This window comes from Oncorhynchus clarkii, chromosome 20 (assembly GCF_045791955.1).
Source record: "Oncorhynchus clarkii lewisi isolate Uvic-CL-2024 chromosome 20, UVic_Ocla_1.0, whole genome shotgun sequence".
NCBI classification, from domain to species: domain Eukaryota; kingdom Metazoa; phylum Chordata; class Actinopteri; order Salmoniformes; family Salmonidae; genus Oncorhynchus; species Oncorhynchus clarkii.
In genome coordinates, this window is record NC_092166.1 from 64,678,674 (window position 1) to 64,700,018 (window position 21,345).

Consider the following 21,345-nt stretch of genomic DNA (forward strand, 5'->3'; position numbering starts at 1 on the left):
CGCGCGCACACACACACACTCTGATCCTCATGCACACACACACACACACACTCTGATCCTCACTGTTGACAATGTCTTTGCGACACACCTTAACCAGCGCTGCGGCGGCCTTGAAGCTCATGACGGCGACCGACTCTCGCTTGCGTCGCCGCGGTAACCTGTTGAGTGCGGAGCGCGAGCTGGAAAAGGAGCAGAGAGAGGCGGCACCAGGGGTGATGGGGGTCTGGGGTACGCTGTAACCATCTACCTCCTCCACCATGCGGAATGCACGGCCCCGCGCCAGGGGGTCCACAATCTACACACACAGAGGCAGACACTGTAATGTCCCATGGGATTGTAAACACCACGGAGCCAAGAATATCCTTTTAGGTTATTTGGTGGTGAACTCACTTGAATAGTTACAACAATGGGGCTCTGCTAAGAGGCTACATGACAGGTCAAGTTCACGGTCATATCAATACACAGGTTACCATAGTGATGGACCTCTAATAGTTGCATTACTCCATGTATTAATACGCTCATCAGCTTACATCACAGAAACAAAAACCACAAACAAGCAAAATGTCAATTCTGATATCTATTTGGAATTGTATTGAATAACATCATTGTTCCCAAGGGAGAGACATAGGATTGATATTGGGTAAAGAAACACAACACATGACATATGCACATATGTATGGCAAGAGACAGAGAAAGAGAGAGATATACAGAGAGTCTAGGAATGTATAGCATGTCTGTGGGCGGCTCTGCCCTACCCGCTGCATGGCATAGGGGTGGTGGGGGTGGTGGTGGTGTGGGGGGAGGTAGAGGGGTGGTGGGGTCTCAGTGCTGGTCAGAGACAGGTTGTCCTGGCTGGACAGCTCCATCTCCCTCATCACCTGGGCCTTGAGGCGGCCGTAGCGCAGGTTGCAGTGCTGCAGGCTCTTCCTCCTCCATCGCTGGGTGCTGTCGTTTTCCTTACTGACCCCGAACCAGTCTGCCGTGCCCCTGAGGGGACAGAGACGGAGATTAGGTCAGGGTGAATCTCAGTTCACTATTGTACTTGGTAGTAATAGTTGGTAGAAAAAGTTCCAATTTAATTCAAAGAGAAATGGCATGAAACAAACACTCCGTCTACGAGGCAGTATTCGGGCTGAGTGTGGGCTCTTTTCTTTGCAGAGAGTGCACAGAAAAGACAGAAACAGATGACAATGACATAGATTAAACAGCCCAGGCAACGTAGTGGGTTTGTAGTTTATTTGTATATGGAGTGTGGCCATTTGATGTCACCATGTGAGTGTGTTTCCCTACTCCTCTCTCCTCAGCTCCACCATTTCAAACCCTATCCCAGTGTAAAGCCTGAGATATTTGGAGCGACTGACCGGGCCAGGGCATTAGTGTTGTGCGTCACCACTCAGTCAAACAATGACAGAGCACAGCAGGATTACATCACTTCCACTCACACAGAGTGGAAGTCAACTCCAGCTGCAAAATAGGTGCCTTACAGTACCAATGACATGCCACTTACACAAAAACATGCTCAGACACACACAATACAGCCCCAATGCATGCACACACACGCATGTACGCAAACACACACACACACACACACACACACACACACACACACACACACACACACACACACACACACACACACACACACACACACGCACACGCACACACACACACACACACACATCAAACCCAGTGACAAAAAGGACCTGGGAGAATAAAGTCTATAGATAAGCCCTCTTTCCTCTTTTAGTGGATATATGTATTAGTAGTGTCTGTATTAGTAGTGTCTGTATTAGTGTAAGTGTCTGTATTAGTAGTGTCTGTATTAGTGTGAGTGTCTGTATTAGTGTGAGTGTCTGTATTAGTGTGAGTGTCTGTATTAGTAGTGTCTGTATTAGTGTGAGTGTCTGTATTAGTGTGAGTGTCTGTATTAGGAGTGTCTGTGTTAGTAGTCTCTGTATTAGTAGGGTGTATTAGTGTGAGTGTCTGTATTAGGAGTGTCTGTATTAGTAGTGTATGTATTAGAGTGAGTGTCTGTATTAGTAGTGTCTGTATTAGGAGTGTCTGTATTAGGAGTGTCTGTATTAGTGTGAGTGTCTGTATTAGTGTGAGTGTCTGTATTAGTAGTGTCTGTATTAGTGTGAGTGTCTGTATTAGTAGTGTCTGTATTAGGAGTGTCTGTATTAGTAGTGTCTGTATTAGTGTGAGTGTCTGTATTAGTAGTGTCTGTATTAGTGTGAGTGTGTGTGTGCGTGTGTGAGTGTCTGTATTAGTATTAGTGTGTGTGTGTGTGTGAGTGTGTGCGTGTGTGAGTGTCTGCATTAGTATTAGTGTGTGTGTGTGTGTGTGTGTGTGAGTGTCTGCATTACTATTAGTGTGTGTGTGAGTGTGTGTGTGCGTGAGTGTATGCATTAGTATTAGTGTGTGTGTGAGTGTGAGCGTGTGTGAGTGTATGCATTAGTATTAGTGTGTGTGTGCGTGTGTGAGTGTCTGCATTAGTATTAGTGTGTGTGTGAGTGTGTGCGTGTGTGAGTGTATGCATTAGTATTAGTGTGGGTGTGCGTGTGTGAGTGTCTGCATTAGTATTAGTGTGTGTGTGAGTGTGTGCGTGCGTGAGTGTATGCATTAGTATTAGTGTGTGTGTGTGTGTGTGAGTGTGTGCGTGCGTGAGTGTATGCATTAGTATTAGTGTGTGCGTGTGCCTGCGTGAGCGTGTGTATTAGTATTAGTGTGTGTGAGTGTGTGCGTGTGTATTAGTATTAGTGTGTGAGTGTGTGTATGCATTAGTATTTGTGTGTGTCTGTATTATTGTGAGTGTCTGTATTAGTAGTGTCTGTATTAGTGTGTGTCTGTATTAGTGTGAGTGTCTGTATTAGTGTGAGTGTCTGTATTAGTATGTGTCTGTATTAGTGTGAGTGTCTGTATTAGTGTGAGTGTCTGTATTAGTAGTGTCTGTATTAGTGTGTGTCTGTATTAGTGTGAGTGTCTGTATTAGTGTGTGTCTGTATTAGTGTGAGTGTCTGTATTAGTGTGAGTGTCTGTATTATTGTGAGTGTCTGTATTAGTGTGAGTGTCTGTATTAGTAGTGTCTGTATTATTGTGAGTGTCTGTATTAGTGTGAGTGTCTGTATTAGTAGTGTCTGTATTAGTGTGTGTCTGTATTAGTGTGAGTGTCTGTATTAGTGTGAGTGTCTGTATTAGTGTGAGTGTCTGTATTAGTGTGTGTCTGTATTAGTGTGAGTGCCTGTATTAGTGTGAGTGTCTGTATTAGTAGTGTCTGTATTAGTGTGTGTCTGTATTAGTGTGAGTGTCTGTATTAGTGTGAGTGTCTGTATTAGTGTGTGTCTGTATTAGTGTGAGTGTCTGTATTAGTGTGAGTGTCTGTATTAGTGTGTGTCTGTATTAGTGTGAGTGTCTGTATTAGTGTGAGTGTCTGTATTAGTGTGAGTGTCTGTATTAGTAGTGTCTGTACTGGTGTGAGTGTCTGTATTAGTGTGAGTGTCTGTATTAGTGTGTGTCTGTATTAGTGTGAGTGTCTGTATTAGTGTGAGTGTCTGTATTAGTGTGTGTCTGTATTAGTGTGAGTGTCTGTATTAGTGTGTGTCTGTATTAGTGTGAGTGTCTGTATTAGTGTGAGTGTCTGTATTAGTGTGTGTCTGTATTAGTGTGAGTGTCTGTATTAGTGTGAGTGTCTGTATTAGTAGTGTCTGTATTAGTGTGAGTGTCTGTATTAGTGTGAGTGTCTGTATTAGTGTGAGTGTCTGTATTAATAGTGTCTGTATTAGTGTGAGTGTCTGTATTAGTGTGAGTGTCTGTATTAGTGTGAGTGTCTGTATTAGTGTGAGTGTCTGTATTACAGTTTTTTACAACCACTTTGGCACTAATTTCAGAACCTTGATGTCATTTTTCAAAACTCTAGACACAAAACTCACAACCAATGATCAAAATGCACATTTTTCAAAACTCTTAACACTTCTTCCAATTGCTTGGATACAATACACATAAAGCTAAGATCATTTGTTCATTGAACTAAAATCACCTGTTCAATGCAATTCACACATTACATCTGAGATGACTGTCTACTCATTTCATTACAATGATCTCACTATCAATTGATACAACTGCTCAAAATGATAAGTAACTGTTGCGTTACTCTTAATGCAGTTTTATGGAAACTGACAAACAATATTCCATGTTTAGACATTTTCCTCTGACCCCTCTCATTAACAAGGTGTTTTTGCCCACAGAAATGCCGCTCACTGAATGTGTTTTGTTTATCGCACCATTCTCCGTCAACTCTAGAGATTGTAGTGCGTAAAAATCCCAGGAGGGCAGCTGTTTCTGAGATAGCTGGAATCACCATGTTTGGCATCAACAATCATACCACAGTCAAAGTTGCTTAGATTACTCATCTTGTCTGTTCTAATGTTTGGTCGAACAACATCTAAAGCTCTCTAATCTATATACTCTATATATTGAGTTGCAGGCAGCCACATGATTCGCTGTTCGGATGTAACCGTCCTTGATGAGCTAAATCAGGTCTGTAGAGCTGATGGTATGACCTATGTCATTGTGTGGGATAATGTCAGGTTCCACCATGCTCAAATGGTGCAAGCATGGTTTCAGGCCCAACCACAATTTACCACCCTGTACTTACCCCCATACTCTCCTTTCCTTAACCCGATTGAGGAATTTTTCTCCACATGGAGGTGGAAGGTACAGTGGGGCAAAAAAAGTATTCAGTCAGCCACCAATTGTGCATGTTCTCCCACTTAAAAAAATGAGAGAGGCCTGTAATTTTCATCATAGGTACACTTCAACTATGACAGACAAAATGAGGGAAACAAATCCAGAAAATCACACTGTAGGATTTTTTATGAATTTATATGCAAATTATGGTGGAAAATAAGTATTTGGTCACCTACAAACAAGCAAGATTTCTGGCTCTCACAGACCTGTAACTTCTTCCTTAAGAGGCTCCTCTGTCCTCCACTCGTTACCTGTATTAATGGCACCTGTTTGAACTTGTTATCAGTATAAAAGACACCTGTCCACAACCCCAAACAGTCACACTCCAAACTAAACTATGGCCAAGACCAAAGAGCTGTCAAAGGACACCAGAAACAAAATTGTAGACCTGCACCAGGCTGGGAAGACTGAATCTGCAATAGGTAAGCAGCTTGGTTTGAAGAAATCAACTGTGGGAGCAATTATTAGGAAATGGAAGACATACAAGACCACTGATAATCTCCCTCGATCTGGGGCTCCACGCAAGATCTCACCCCGTGGGGTCAAAATGATCACAAGAACGGTGAGCAAAAATCCCAGAACCACACGGGGGGACCTAGTGAATGACCTGCAGAGAGCTGGGACCAAAGTAACAAAGCCTACCATCAGTAACACACTACGCCGCCAGGGACTCAAATCCTGCAGTGCCAGACGTGTCCCCCTGCTTAAGCCAGTACATGTCCAGGGCCATCTGAAAATATAACTTTTTGGTAAAAACTCAACTCGTCGTGTTTGGAGGACAAAGAATGCTGAGTTGCATCCAAAGAACACCATACCTACTGTGAAGCATGGGGGTGGAAACATCATGCTTTGGGGGTGGAAACATCATGCTTTGGGGCTGTGTTTCTGCAAAGGGACCAGGACTACTGATCCGTGTAAAGGAAAGAATGAATGGGGCCATGTATCGTGAGATTTTGAGTGAAAACCTCCTTCCATCAGCAAGGGCATTGAAGATGAAACGTGGCTGGGTCTTTCAGCGTGACAATGATCCCAAACACACCGCCCGGGCAACGAAGGAGTGGCTTCGCAAGAAGCATTTCAAGGTCCTGGAGTGGCCTAGCCAGTCTCCAGATCTCAACCCCATAGAAAATCTTTGGAGGGAGTTGAAAGTCTGTGTTGCCCAGCAACAGCCTCAAAACATCACTGCTCTAGAGGAGATCTGCATGGAGGAATGGGCCAAAATACCAGCAACAGTGTGTGAAGACATACAGAAAACGTTTGACCTCTGTCATTGCCAACAAAGGGTATATAACAAAGTATTGAGATAAACTTTTGTTATTGACCAAATACTTATTTTCCACCATAATTTGCAAATAAATTCATTAAAAATCCTACAATGTGATTTTCTGGATTTTCTTTTCTCATTTTGTCTGTCATAGTTGAAGTGTACCTATGATGAAAATTACAGGCCTCTCTCATCTTTTTAAGTGGGAGAACTTGCACAATTAGTGGCTGACTAAATACTTTTTTGCCCCACTGTATATGATAGGCGCCCTCACGAACAAGCCACCCTTCTCCAGGCCATGGATGATGCATGCAATGACATCACGGCAGACCAGTGTCAGGCCTGGATTCGCCCAAAGATTCTTCCCAAGATGTTTGGCCAATGAAAACATCCATTGTGATGTGGATGAGAACCTGTGGCCAAATCCACAAGACAGGGTTGAGGGAAATATAGAAGTACGGTAATCAATCCTTTGTTTTGCTTTTTGTGTGTGTGTGTGTGTGTGTGCATTAGTATTAGTGTGTGTGTGTGTGCATTAGTATTAGTGTGTGTGTGAGTGTATGCATTAGTATTAGTGTGTGTGTGCGTGTGTGAGTGTATGCATTAGTATTAGTGTGTGTGTGTGTGTGTGCATTATACTGCATGTGTATGTCTTCCCCTAGTGACCCTCTGTATATGTAGGAGTGTCTCAGAGTGTGTAAATCAGGAGAAGAAGTGTTCTGTGAAGGATGCGGGTCAGAGGGTAGAGGAGTGTTTACAGTAGAGGACATTCAGTAATAACACAGTCTCCATCATTAGAGAGAAACCAGCCAGCTGGGGAAGCCTTTTAAGGCTGCGCACCGTCAGGGAGAGAGGGAGGGAGATTCCTCCCAGGAGGGAGTAATGTTTTAAGAGGGGTCACAGGTTTAGGTTGGGAACAATGTTCCCTCAAATTATTTTAGGCACTGAGCAAATTTCAGGTCTGCTGAGTGCAAACTTGAACATTGTGAAAATTCTGTGCAACTTCTGGCGCGCACTGAGGCTGTACCCGCTTTAAGTTACAATTGAACAGTGTTCAAGTAGGCTAATGTGGCTGTTTGATCATAATGTAGGCCTGCCAGAGTGGCCTATCATCAAAAACACATCCCATAACATTTTAACATGGAAATAGCTGTTATATCATTCAGCCTACAGTAGCAGCCAATGTGTGGTGTTCAATGTAGGCCTGCATGCAGAGCATGACATTAACCTGTTTATCCCACTTGGCCTTCAGACAAGGAGTTGACTGAATTTTTTTTGTGTTGTTTGATGCAAGAAAGCACTCTACAAAATAAAATGCATCATTATTGGCTGGCTATTGGCTACTTAGCTTATTCAATCCTGTCTCAAAATACAACACTGCCCCTTTAAGACAAAAAAAAGCTCTTTACTATTCAAAGATGGCTAGAAATGCACACATTTTGTGCTCTTGTAGGAAGCAACCACTCCCCCATTGCTAACTACAAATTATCTATAACTGGGCTAATAACTCAGTAACTAGCAAAGGATATGAAGAAATGTGCACACGTGGCTACATGCAGCTCTCGCTTTGATCTCAAACAATCTACTCATGACTGCTCATGCTGTAAAAACAGTCCAGTTCAAAGTGAATGGCACAGATCCAAATATGGTAATGTCCATTTGCACATAGGCCTACTGCAGCTTTGATTGGCTATGGCGCCCCAGTCTGTGTAGAGTACAGGCCTGAGTCGTGCCTGTCAGTGCAATAGAATCCTACTCCGATGCGTTCTGCCTAAAAAAATATATATTTCATAGTTAGTTTCGTTTCGGTATGTTGCATTGAAAGGGGCAAATACTGCGTTGATTCGATCACAATTCCCACAGTAAAGTGAAACGTTGATCGTGTTAATTAACGGTGAAAACCCTACAAAGTTGAGTGAAGTTCAATCTCTTACTTCTCTGCCCAGGCTGATATTTCTTCTGCGTGGCAGTCCCTCTAAGCCGCATGGCAGTCCCGTGCACACGAGCAGCTTAGAGGGAATGGTGGTTGAGAGGGTTTAGGAGGGTGGGGGGGGGGGGGGTAGACTGAGTGGTGGTGATTGACAGAGAGAGGCTCTCAGGGTATCAGGATACGTAAACACCACAGAAGAAGAAAACAGAGTGACACATGCAGTCCATCTTTCCAGTTAAACACACTCTGTGAGATGAGGTTCTGGGAAGACTAATTTACTCTGTGGAAGGTTGTTTCTAGGAAAATAAACACCTTGATTCACTAGGTTTGTGCGTGTGTGTATGCACCGGGGTTTCCGTTAGGAAAATGTGGCGCTGGTCATTTGACCGGCAACATTTTAATTTACCGGACATTTGAGAAATCTGCCAGACCCAAATGCATTGGGTTCGTAACCTGATTAGGGCGTCCACCCACGGTGCTCAGAATAACAGAAATCACATTTAGATGATGGTAATTCATATTAACAGAACAAGTGCAAGTGGAGGATGCAACAATGTGAGGTGCTTCTTACTGAATTCTGATGTTTAATTTGAAGATGTAAGAATAACTGGCCACATTTACTTTTCCTCAGTCAACAAGATGTGTTAGAAACAGCAAAATCACTAGCCTATGTCAATCTACTATCCCCCATAGATTTTTTTTAACCTAATCTATTGGTCAACTTGTCGAGGAATAGCCTATTCCAAACACTCTGGGAGTTGGGGGACGATAGATCCCAAATTCATACAACCAGAAGGACTAGGCTACATCAAAAAAAAAAAAAACAATGAGTCTGATGCAACAGATCAGAATGTTTAGCTTAAAATGTTGATGAACTATTATTTCTTCATAGCAATGCGCACAAGGCAGTAGGCTACACGTGAATGTTCATTCCACAATGAACACGGTTGTCAAGTGGTTTCATGTGACAGAGATGGAAATACCTGTTAGAAATGTAGAAAGAGAGGAGATATAATAGGCTACTTTGAAGCAAGGTAAGACATGCCTCATAATACGTATTTAAACATTCAGGTTTCAAATAAGGACGTTTTCAAAATGCATAGCCTACTGCCTCCAGCTCATTGGTGTGTGACGCGCTGATGAAGCCTACCTTCAGTTGCCGTTTGAGGTCCTGCAGCAGCAACCTTTGGTTGGTGGCAACTTAATTGGGGAGGACAGGCTCGTGGTAATGGCCATAACGGAATAGGTGTCATGGTATCAATTACATCAAACACATGGTTTCCATGTGTTTGATGCCACTCCATTTGCTCCATTACGGACATTATTATGAGCCGTCCTCCCCTCAGCAGCCTCCACTGATGCGGCAATGGCACGCGTTGCCTGTAGTGGTGTAAAGCTTGCTGCCAATGGTCTCTGGAGCAGTGGAAACACATTTTCTGGAGTGATGAATCACACTTCACCATCTGGAAAGCCGACGGAGGAATCTGGGTTTGGCGGATGCCAGGAGAGCACTACCTGCCCGAATGCGTAGTCAACTGTAAAGTTTGGTGTATGACGAATAATGGTCTGGGACTGTTTTTCATGGTTCGGGCTAGGCCCCTTAGTTCCAGTGAAGGGAAATCTTAACGCTGCAGCATACAATGACATTCTAAACAATTCTGTGCTTCCAACTTTGTGGCAACAGTTTGGGGAAGGCCCTTTTGTTTCAGCATGACAATGCCCCCGTGCACAAAGCGAGGTCCATAAGGAAATGGTTTGTCGAGATCGGCGTGGAAGAACTTGACTGGCCTGTACAGAGCCATGACCTCAACCCGATCAAACACCTTTGGGATGAATTGGAACACCAACTGTGAGCCAGGCCTAATCGCCAAACACCAGTACCCGACCTCACTAACGCTCATGGCTAAATGGAAGCAAGTCCCTGCAGCAGTGTACCAACATCTAGTAGAAAGCCTTCCTAGAAGAGAGGAGGCTGTTATAGCAGTATAGGGGGGACCAACTCCATATTAATGCCCATGGTTTTGGAATGAGATGTTCAGGTGTCCACATACTTTTGGTCATGTAGTGTAAATAAGATACATAACGAATGTAGCCTTCACAAGCGCACATTTAATTCCACAAAATTATGCAAATCTACCAATAGACCAGTCAAATGTATTTACATCAACTGGTAATTCCAATAAGGAATAGGCTAAAAGGAATTATTTCGCAATGGGATTTTTTCTTCTTCCCCTGACAATTGGCCGGCGGCAATTTTACTTAACGGCTTTTCTATTTTTTTATAGGCCAAAAGCTGGCTATTACCGGCTAACGGAAACCCTGGTGTGCACGCTTGCGTGTCGGCATTTGAATGTGCGTGATTGTGTGTGGATGTGTGTGCGTGTCACAGTCACACCCACACTAAATAACACAACAACAACTGGTTCATGAGTACACCAGTCTGCCAAGCGACAACGATTGAAACTACATCACCCTACACCAATAGGCTTTTTGATATCTTAAAGGTAGGGTTGGCTGGTGCACACAGTGTACTATTTCATTCACAATCATTATCTACCTCTGAAGGGGAAGCTTAGCTGACTATTCACACACAAAGCAATAAATCTGCCACTCAAAGAAAGACAAAGATGCCAACAGAAAGTAGTGCCCTATAAGGATAGCCAATGCTACCACTTTCTCCAATCATTCTGAGACCGGCAGAGATCATAACAATCAACAGCTATTGCCAGTAGAGCCAGAAGCTCTTGGTATTATTCCACTACCAGAGACATACAGACAAAGGTCATGTGTAGCTTGGGGAGACATTTAGTGAGGGTTGAACATCCTTATTTATGTCACACTGATCCATGCATGTTCTATTTCCCTTGTTCTATTACATGTGCGTCACATTGGAGCACCTAACATTGTAGAAACAAGCATCCCTCAACTATGAAAAATCTAAAGATAAACAGTTCCTTTGTAAAACACTGTCAGTGATCCCTGCACAGCTGGACATCCTCTCCTCTAATCTCCCCTCCCCTTGACCGCTCTTCTTTCCTTCCTCTCCCTCCCTCTCGCTCCCTCTCTTCTTTCCTTCCTCTCCCTCCCTCCCGCTCCCTCTCTTCTTTCCTTCCTTCCTCTCCCTCCCTCTCGCTCCCTCACTTCTTTCCTTCCTCTCCCTCCCTCCCTCTCACTCCCTCTCTTCTTTCCTTCCTCTCCCTCCCTCCCGCTCCCTCTCTTCTTTCCTTCCTCTCCCTCCCTCTCGCTCCCTCTCTTCTTTCCTGTTTCCCAACTCCTTCCCTCCCTCCCTCCTGTTTCCCACATGTTCCTCTACCCAGTTCCACACTGTCTTACCTGTCCAGACATTCCCATGCCCCCCCCAAGTCCTCTGACCTGTCCAGACATTCCCATGTTGCCCCCCCTCCCAAGTCCTCTTACCTGTCCAGACATTCCCATGTTGCCCCCCCTCCCAAGTCCTCTTACCTGTCCAGACATTCCCATGTTGCCCACCCCCCCAAGTCCTCTTACCTGTCCAGACTTTCCCATGTTGTCCCCCCAAAGTCCTCTTACCTGTCCAGTCCATCCCAGTCCCAGGAAGCAGGTAGGGTCATGCCTCTGGCTCACACAGAGCTACAGCAGCCTGGAGACACAACCACATAATGTCCTGGTCTCACCCCTAACTCCTGTCCAACGTCTGACCCCAAGTCACCCTCTGGTTCACAGCTGGTGAGAATAATTGAAGGTCCGTTGAGGCTGAGAGCTGCTATACATCCACTGGGTGATGATGTGAAATGTACTTCCATTCAGTAGTATGTTCTTCCCAGAGAGGGGGTCAATCAAACGGCCTGGCCAAGTTGATGTTCCTCCGACCAGCGGATCACACTAAGAGAACGTGTCGTCTAGAAGCTGGCTGAACTCCAGTGTGACTCCGAAATAATTGTCTTTCTCCTGCAGCACTATGATCCGTCTACTGTGCTTGGAAATAGAATCCAACAGACTTTTAATTCAACAGAAGACTTGCTCTCTGAACTTGAGACAATCTTGACGCAGTGTGATATTCTAGTCTGTATCTATTACAGGGATTTGCTGTCTTCAGTTCCATAACCTCCAGGCTATGATCTGTGATCCGTCTACTGTGCTTGGAAGAATTGAGTATCCAGTTTTCCTCAAAACGGTCTTCTCTCTCCAGGATTCCTTTTAATTCAACAGAAGATTGTCTCTCTGAACTTGAGGTTGTGAAATCTTTCCGCCTGTATCTCCATGAATCCTCTCTAGCTGCCTGATCCTCAGTGGGAATGGACAACGGCTCTACATATCTGCTCTCTGTGAATCTCTGTTCTCACCTCCCTAACACACTTAGTTCTACATGCCTCTCCCTCTTTTTTTCTCTCCCTCTCTCTCTCTCTCTCTCCCTCTCTCTCTCTCTCTCTCAGCCCTCTCTTTCTATTAACCCCTCCTCTCTCCCTTTTTCTCTGCCCCCTACCCCCCCCCCTGTTTGGGGAGTTTGTGTAAATTGGCCAACGCTCCCACTAACATACCAGCACTTCCCAGGAAGAGAGAGATTAGAAGGAGAGAAAAAACAAGGTAGGTTGTACATATCAGGCGGTGGAGGGAGTGTGTGGAACCTGTCTCAACAAGAGAGAGAGAGAGAGAGAGGATGAGAGAGACAAAGGGAGAGACAAAGAGAGAGAGAGAGAGAGATAGAGAGAGAGAACAGAAGAGGGAGGGGGGAGAGAGAAAGAGAGAGAACAGAAAGAGGGAGGGAGGGAGAGAGAGAGAGAGAGAGAGAGAGAGAGAGAGAGAGAGAGAACAGAAGAGGGAAGGAGAGAGCGAGAGAGAGAGAGAGAGAGAGAGAGAGAGAGAGAGTGGGAGGGAGAGAATGAGGAAGAGAGAGGGAGAGAGAGAGAGAGAGGGAGAGAGAGAATGAGGAAGAGAGAGAGGGAGAGAGAGAGAGCGAGAGAGAGAGAGAGAGAGAGAGGGAGGGAGGGAGGGAGGGAGGGAGGGAGGGAGGGAGGGAGGGAGAGAATGAGGGAGAGAGAGAGGGAGAGAGGGGGGGGTGGAGAGAGAGAAAGAATGCACACAAGGTTGACGCAGCAAAGTCATGAACCCCTTGCATGATCATGAGGAAACTACCTTAGTGTGAGGTGTGAAAAAGGTTAACTACTGCCTTTCGCTCAGCAGGCTAACACAGTCTTGTAACAGACACACTGCTAACACGGGGGTTCAAACTCAGTCAGTCACATACTGTATCATCATGTCTATGAATATAACTCCATAGGTGTGACAATAGCTGTCAATAGAAAGTTAGCATTGCTGACATTCCTGTCCCTCTCACAGGCCTTAGCCTGCCAGTACAAGTGCCCCTCAGTGTGCTACTGTCATGCTATTGATAGAGTCCTACTGGAGCCAACTGGACCACACACACCGTGGTTCCACCTTTCGAATGCGAAGGTTCAGGCAGGCCTTTGAAGAGGTAGCTGTCTTTGGTGTTGGCCCACTGTCACACAATGAGCTGAACACACAAGCCAGCTACATGGCGCTCCGATGGATTCACAGCGGCCTTGATGTGGGAGGCCAGGTAGCTACTCTTTATGAGTCATTGTATGTGTGTGTGAGTGTGTGTCTGCATAAGGGGTGGTGGGTGGAACGTGTGAATGCATCCTCTATGCGTCATGGAACACAGTCAAAAACATGAAAACATAACACACAGCAGATGTGGTCCCTGCGTGTTGCTCTGACGATTCATCCTTAAACACATGATTTGGTGAGCGAATTGCTGGAAGTTTGCGTTATATCATCAGGGGATTCTTACATTGTCGCAGTGAGGATTCTTACATTATCGCAGTGAGGATTCTTACATTGTCGTAGTGAGGATTCTTACATTGTCGTAGTGAGGATTCTTACATTGTCGTAGTGAGGATTCTTACATTGTCGTAGTGAGGATTCTTACATTGTCGTAGTGAGGATTCTTACATTGTCGTAGTGAGGATTCTTACATTGTCGTAGTGAGGATTCTTACATTGTCGCAGTGAGGATTCTTACATTGTCGTAGTGAGGATTCTTACATTGTCGTAGTGAGGATTCTTACATTGTCGTAGTGAGGATTCTTACATTGTCGTATTGACACATTATCTTAATCTGTTTCTTCTCTCTCTTCCCTTGTTCCTTCTTTCATCCTTCTCTCTCTTCATATCCCTCCTCATCCCCTCCCCCCTCTCTCACTCTTACTTGATGATTTGTTTGGGGATGGACGAGCGGCGGCGGGTGACCAGTTTGGGGACACAGGAGCGCCTGCGCAGCACAGACACCCGTCGGGGGCCCCTCTGGCCCTTAGGAGGGACCGTGTTGACCCGCTTGAAATGCACCCTCTTCTCACTAAACACATACACACACCAGACCGAGGAAAGCCGGGGAGGCAGGTAGGCAGACGGGGAAGGAGAAGGAAGAGACACCAAGAGAAAGGAGAGAGATTGGGAAATAAAGGAGAGGAGTAAAAAGGGAAATGAAAAGAGTATAAGTTCAGATCAGCTGGAAAAGAGTAAGAGTCAGTTAGTAAAAGTGTTATTTAGAAAAGATATTCAGGGAATGCAGAAGCAAGTAGAGTGGAAGGTGTGTTGTGTGATACACGTGTGCGTGTGTGTGGTCTCACCTCTTGATGGTCTGTGTGATGGAGGGCTGGCGCTGCAAGGGGGGTTGGAGATAGTTGCTGGGGTCAAAGGTTGCGATGCCTGATTGTATGTTCTCGCCAGGCATGCTCACACTGCGCAGGAACCCCTGCCTCTTCACCGGCTGTGACACACACCAGACAACAAGAATACATTGCACCTCAACAGCTGAGTGGACTTACTGTAGCTGGTCTCTATTGTACGCTTGTATTGAATCTGTATTGAACCTGTGTCTAGGCCAGATTACAGCAACTGTACATGTATGTATGAATGTGTGTGGGGTGTGTGTTCTAGTGTTCTACCTGTGTGTGTGTGTGTGTGTGTGTGTGTGTGTGTGTGTGTGTGTGTGTGTGTGTGTGTGTGTGTGTGTGTGTGTGTGTGTGTGTGTGTGTGTGTGTGTGTGTGTGTGTGTGTGTACTTTCCTTGTGGGGACCTGTTGGTAGTAAAACAAGGAAAGCATTCTGCTGGTCCCCAGAAGGAAAAAGGCTTTTTTAGGTTTAGGGTTACAATTAGAGTTAGGGGTTAGAGTTAGGAGTTAGAGTTAGGGGTTAGAGTTAGGAGTTAGAGTTAGGGGTTAGAGTTAGGAGTTAGGGGTTAGAGTTAGGAGTTAGGGGTTAGAGTTAGGAGTTAGAGTTAGGGGTTAGAGTTAGGAGTTAGAGTTAGGAGTTAGGGGTTAGAGTTAGGGGTTAGAGTTAGGAGTTAGAGTTAGGAGTTAGGGGTTAGAGTTAGGAGTTAGAGTTAGGAGTTAGAGTTAGGGGTTAGAGTTAGGAGTTAGAGTTAGGGGTTAGAGTTAGGGGTTAGAGTTAGGGGTTAGGGGTTAGAGTTAGGAGTTAGAGTTAGGGGTTAGAGTTAGGAATTAGAGTTAGGGGTTAGAGTTAGGAGTTAGGAGTTAGAGTTAGGGGTTAGAGTTAGGAGTTAGGGGTTAGAGTTAGGAGTTAGAGTTAGGGGTTAGAGTTAGGAGTTAGGAGTTAGAGTTAGGAGTTAGGGGTTAGAGTTAGGGGTTAGAGTTAGGAGTTAGGGGTTAGAGTTAGGAGTTAGAGTTAGGAGTTAGGGGTTAGAGTTAGGAGTTAGAGTTAGGGGTTAGAGTTAGGAGTTAGGGGTTAGAGTTAGGAGTTAGAGTTAGGGGTTAGAGTTAGGGGTTAGAGTTAGGGGTTAGAGTTAGGGGTTAGAGTTAGGGGTTAGAGTTAGGAGTTAGGGGTTAGAGTTAGGGGTTAGAGTTAGGAGTTAGGAGTTAGGGTTAGGAGTTAGGGTTAGGGTTAGGGGTTAGAGTTAGGAGTTAGGGGTTAGAGTTAGGGGTTAGAGTTAGGGGTTAGAGTTAGGGGTTAGAGTTAGGGGTTAGAGTTAGGGATTAGGGTTAGGAGTTAGGGTTAGGGTTTAGGGTTAGGGGTTAGAGTTAGGGTTTAGGGTTAGGAGTTAGAGTTAGGGTTAGGAGTTAGGGGTTAGGTGTTAGGGTTAGGAGTTAGGGGTTAGGGTTAGTTTTAGGGTTTGGTTAAGGGTAAAATAGGGGTTAGGAAAAATGTGATTTTGAATGGGAATCAATTGTTTGGTCCCCACAAGTATTGTAAAACAAACGTGTGTGTGTGTGTGTGTGTGTGTGTGTGTGTGTGTGTGTGTGTGTGTGTGTATATGTGTGTGTGTGTGTGTGTGTGTGTGTGTGTGTGTGTGTGTGTGTGTGTGTGTGTGTGTGTGTGTGTGTGTGTATATGTGTGTGTGTGTGTGTGTGTGTGTGTGTGTGTGTGTGTGTGTGTGTGTGTGTGTGTGTGTGAGTGTGCGAGCGAGAGAGAGAGAGAGAAAGAGATGTGTCATCATACCTGTATGAATGTTGAGGGCTCATCCAGGGACAGCTGTGGGGGGATGTCCACTCTGAGCCATGGAGGTTTCTTCCTCTGCAGACTGCTGCTCTCCTGGGGCTGGCCTGGCTCAGCCATGCTCTCTACCGCCCCCTACCGTGCTACGCCTGCCAGCTGGAGACACAGGGAGAGAAGGAGAGATCTGAGACAGAAGTTCAGAACACACACACACACACATTGCAGCCGTATTACAGATAAACCCAGTGATCTGACTCAGAGCAGAGCACATGAAGCAGCTTTTTGGAGTAATTTTCATTATTGGATGTTGGCTGATCCTAATGCAGGTGATGCTGCCAGCCAGTCTAACACAAACAGACAACGTGCCCTCCAAACTGGACACACCCTGCCCTGTGTCCACTGTCTGTCTGCCCATCTGGACACAGCCTGCCCTGTGTCCACTGTCTGTCTGCCCATCTGGACACAGCCTGCCCTGTGTCCACTGTCTGTCTGCCCATCTGGACCCAGCCTGCCCTGTGTCCACTGTCTGTCTGCCCATCTGGACCCAGCCTGCCCTGTGTCCACTGTCTGTCTGCCCATCTGGACACAGCCTGCCCTGTGTCCACTGTCTGTCTGCCCATCTGGACACAGCCTGCCCTGTGTCCACTGTCTGTCTGCCCATCTGGACCCAGCCTGCCCTGTGTCCACTGTCTGTCTGCCCATCTGGACACAGCCTGCCCTGTGTCCACTGTCTGTCTGCCCATCTGGACACAGCCTGCCCTGTGTCCACTGTCTGTCTGCCCATCTGGACCCAGCCTGCCCTGTGTCCACTGTCTGTCTGCCCATCTGGACACAGCCTGCCCTGTGTCCACTGTCTGTCTGCCCATCTGGACACAGCCTGCCCTGTGTCCACTGTCTGTCTGCCCATCTGGACACAGCCTGCCCTGTGTCCACTGTCTGTCTGCCCATCTGGACCCAGCCTGCCCTGTGTCCACTGTCTGTCTGCCCATCTGGACACAGCCTGCCCTGTGTCCACTGTCTGTCTTCCCGTCTGGACACAGCCTGCCCTGTGTCCACTGTCTGTCTGCCCATCTGGACACAGCCTGCCCTGTGTCCACTGTCTGTCTGCCCATCTGGACCCAGCCTGCCCTGTGTCCACTGTCTGTCTGCCCATCTGGACACAGCCTGCCCTGTGTCCACTGTCTGTCTGCCCATCTGGACACAGCCTGCCCTGTGTCCACTGTCTGTCTGCCCATCTGGACACAGCCTGCCCTGTGTCCACTGTCTGTCTGCCCGTCTGGACACAGCCTGCCCTGTGTCCACTGTCTGTCTGCCCATCTGGACACAGCCTGCCCTGTGTCCACTGTCTGTCTGCCCATCTGGACACAGCCTGCCCTGTGTCCACTGTCTGTCTTCCCGTCTGGACACAGCCTGCCCTGTGTCCACTGTCTGTCTTCCCGTCTGGACACAGCCTGCCCTGTGTCCACTGTCTGTCTACCCATCTGGACACAGCCTGCCCTGTGTCCACTGTCTGTCTTCCCGTCTGGACACAGCCTGCCCTGTGTCCACTGTCTGTCTTCCCGTCTGGACACAGCCTGCCCTGTGTCCACTGTCTGCGGGTGTAGCGAAATGCTTATATCAAAGCAGACCTATGATTTCCATGGACTGTGTGTTTTTTAAGACTTTGTACTAGTATATTTTCCCACAAGGGGGCGTTGATTGCCTCAAAAACTTCTCCTCATCCAACCCCACTCAATGTTGTACTTTATTTATTTATTTTTAAAAAATAAGGCAAGTCAGTTAAGAACAAATTCTTATTTACCATGACGGCCTACCCCGACCCAATCCTAACCCGGACGACACTGTACGCCACCCTATGGGACTCCCAATCATGGCCGGTTGTGATACAGCCTGGAATCGAACCAGGGTCTGTAGTGTCATCTCTAGCACCGAGATGCAGTGCCTTAGAGTGCTGCGCCCCTCAGGAGCCCCGAGTACTTACACTACGTCTTTGAACACCCCTGAGGATGTTCACACACACACACACACACACACACACACACACACACACACACACACACACACACACACACACACACAAGCGTCAGCACCAGAACCACTGCATCAAAGGATCAGCCTGACTCAATCCTAGTATACTTAGGGGCTCCACTCCACACATACAAACATACACTACTAAGGAATCCTGTGGATAGAAGAACCACAGAGAGTCGTTGATTGGTATACTGTACACATACAGTAGCACACCCACTGAATCAAACCTAAACCCACACTGTCTCCAGACAAGCAGGTCTTCCTCACTGAAGCAGTTGACTAATAGATTGTTTGCCATGTGTCAAGAGCTAAGATATGATGTAAGCAAACTTGTATCCACATAATCCTTCATCCATTCAGCAGGGTGGTCTTGGCTGATCAACAGGATTGAGTATTGAGGCTGTCCTATGTCTGTGTGGTGACAATGTGAGATCTAACTATGATCTGGAAAATAAGTCCTAGAGCCAATGTTAAATAAGAGTTAAACATGAGATGATCATGAAAAGGACATCTGAATGCAGCATCTGTAAGACTGAACAGACAACCACCATTTAAGGAGATATCAGATGTGGATGGTTTTCAGGTCCATTTTGAAATATTTCTCAGAAGGGAAATTACAGTCGTTGGTCTTGCCATGAAATCATTAACAGAACAATCGTCTATTATATCATCATTGATTCTTGAGGCTTGAGACTCACTGAAGCCAAGTCCAACAAGCGGTGTGCTATTCAATACCAGCAGCGACACACTAGCCAGCCAGGCAGTCAGAGTGGGTGTGTTTCCAAACCCAAGGGAATGGAGTTTACGGTAAGAATTCAGAGAAAAGCAGCACATAAAGAGTTATCCCTCAGCTGGCTGTGTTCTGAAGGTCATTCTGTGGCGGGTTCTAGAACCCTGTGTGCTCCTTCAGAGACAGAGAGAGTAAACACACTCCTACAAATAGCATCTCACCAGAACAATATGACCATATCCTATGGCCGCACACACGCACGCACATACACAAGCACACAAACGCTAACATAGGCACACACACAGTTGCATGTACGCACACAAACTGCGGTTATGGCCTAAGTCAGAAGTTAGCAGTACGAGAGGTAAAATGAAAATAACGAAAACACTCCCTTTTTCTCTCATCCCCTTTTGACGCAAAACAGCAATCAACACACATACACATTGTTTCTATTCCATGATCCCTCTATCCCTCTTCCAGTTTTTTCCATCTGTGTGTGTGTGTGTGTGTGTGTGTGTGTGTGTGTGTGTGTGTGTGTGTGTGTGTGTGTGTGTGTGTGTGTGTGTGTGTGTGTGTGTGAGACAAGCAGATTAAGGTCCAACGGACAGGCTTTATTCCTGCAGTAGACCACGTGATAATAAGTCAGCCTGGCAGGAGATCAGGACATGGATTGGACGGGTGAGAAACATAAAGAATGTCCAGGAAGTCACCCTGCACCAGGAGTCAAAAGGAACTGAATGGAAATGAGTTATCACTGAATGAAACTGAATGAAAGTGTTTGAATGGATTTGCTCTTGTGTTATGCAAGTGCTGATTTCACTACTTAAAAAATAATAATAATGAACCTTTATTTAACTAGGCCAGATCAAATTCTCATTTACAATGATGACCCACAAAATACTGTAAACTACAGTATATGGATGGATTTGGAGAAGCAGCTGGATCTTTTCCTACAGTTACGCTGCCCAATATCAACTACTTAGGCCTGTTTTGCATTCAGGGACATTTCTTCCAGACACATCTTGCTGAAATTAAACAGAATGTCACATTGCATAAAAGAGTTGTCCAAACATTGTCCTCTCCTACCCTCTTTGCTGTGCTCATGGAAAGAGCTTTGCACCGGACAGTACTGGGGTTGAACTGAGCTCAAGCTACTCCTCATTGTGTCTGTTTCAATAGCCTTGCACTTTCCAAACCAATCTTTCTCCTACTCTCTCTCTCTCTCTTTCTCTCTCTCTCCCCATCTTTCCTTCCTTTTCTCTTCATCTCTTTTTCTACCTCTCTCATTTCAACCTTCCTTGCTCGAGTACAGAAATGCCAAGCTGTGTTTGACATTATAATTGACACTTCCTTCACCGACTGTGTTATGCTGCATCTCAAAATAGCTTCTTTTTTTTATGCGGAACAATCGCTCGATTTAGAACTCAGGATAAGGTCAGTGTAACCTTACAGAGCCCAATATCACCTCTTCTCATTTCAGCTTGACAGAGTATTGTAGAGGAGCTCTGCATTTTATGCTTTATGCCCCATGGACAAAGCAATGGGCCTGATATCATCTCAGTTCAAAAAGTGATGATATTTATTCTCTTGTGTCATGTAAATGGACTCGTGTGTTATGAATCTTTGGCTGAAATCAATATTTGATGTGTTGGAAAAATCGAACCCCAGCGAACCCGCCATCTGCTCTTAGATAAGTCCTAGTTATGTCCCCCCCCCCCCCCCCCCCCCCCCCCCCGTGACATCATCAGAGGTCTGTGTAGTGGGTTTGATCTGTGCCAGATGTTACAGTCATATCTCTTTGTGTGTGTGTTCTCCAGCGATGGATGACCTCATTTTGTTGCTTCCTTTCTGCAGAGTGGTGCTGTGTTGTGTTTGTTGTGTTGTGCAAAAAACACATCTACCTAACAACAGTGAGTATAACAGAGAAAACAGCCACAGAATGAATGCACAATAAAAGTATGACCTACAGCAGGGATGGGCTGCTTTGATGGGGGTGGGGGCCACAAAGAAACTGAACTCATTATGAGGGGCAGCAGTGGCTTGTGGGTCTGCGTACCCACAACCATACCCCCCCCCCCCCAAAAAAAAAACACCACTAACATTTTAGCGCCTCCCCAAGTGACAGCGAAAATCATTTTAAAGTTAATCTCCTGCAATTCTACACATTTTGCCATGGGGCGCAGAGAAAATGT

General features: G+C 45.9%; 1 protein-coding gene across 4 annotated transcripts in view; it reads right to left on the reverse strand.

Moving 5' to 3' along the window:
* LOC139376720 (rhomboid 5 homolog 1b (Drosophila)) overlaps positions 1-21,345 on the reverse strand; it is a 43,972-nt gene that overhangs the window by 11,522 nt on the left and 11,105 nt on the right. Inside the window, exons 2-6 of one of the 4 annotated variants that reach the window (XM_071119594.1) lie at positions 16,396-16,548; positions 14,569-14,708; positions 14,148-14,294; positions 879-987; positions 89-295 (exon numbers count right to left, since the gene is read on the reverse strand). In XM_071119594.1, coding sequence (XP_070975695.1) covers positions 89-295; positions 879-987; positions 14,148-14,294; positions 14,569-14,708; positions 16,396-16,512 — 720 coding nt within the window. In that variant the 5' untranslated portion in view covers positions 16,513-16,548. Of the gene's footprint in view, positions 1-88; positions 296-755; positions 988-11,489; positions 12,057-14,147; positions 14,295-14,568; positions 14,709-16,395; positions 16,549-21,345 lie in introns of those variants that run through there. The other 3 variants (XM_071119593.1, XM_071119596.1, XM_071119597.1) reach the window with 3 other exon arrangements.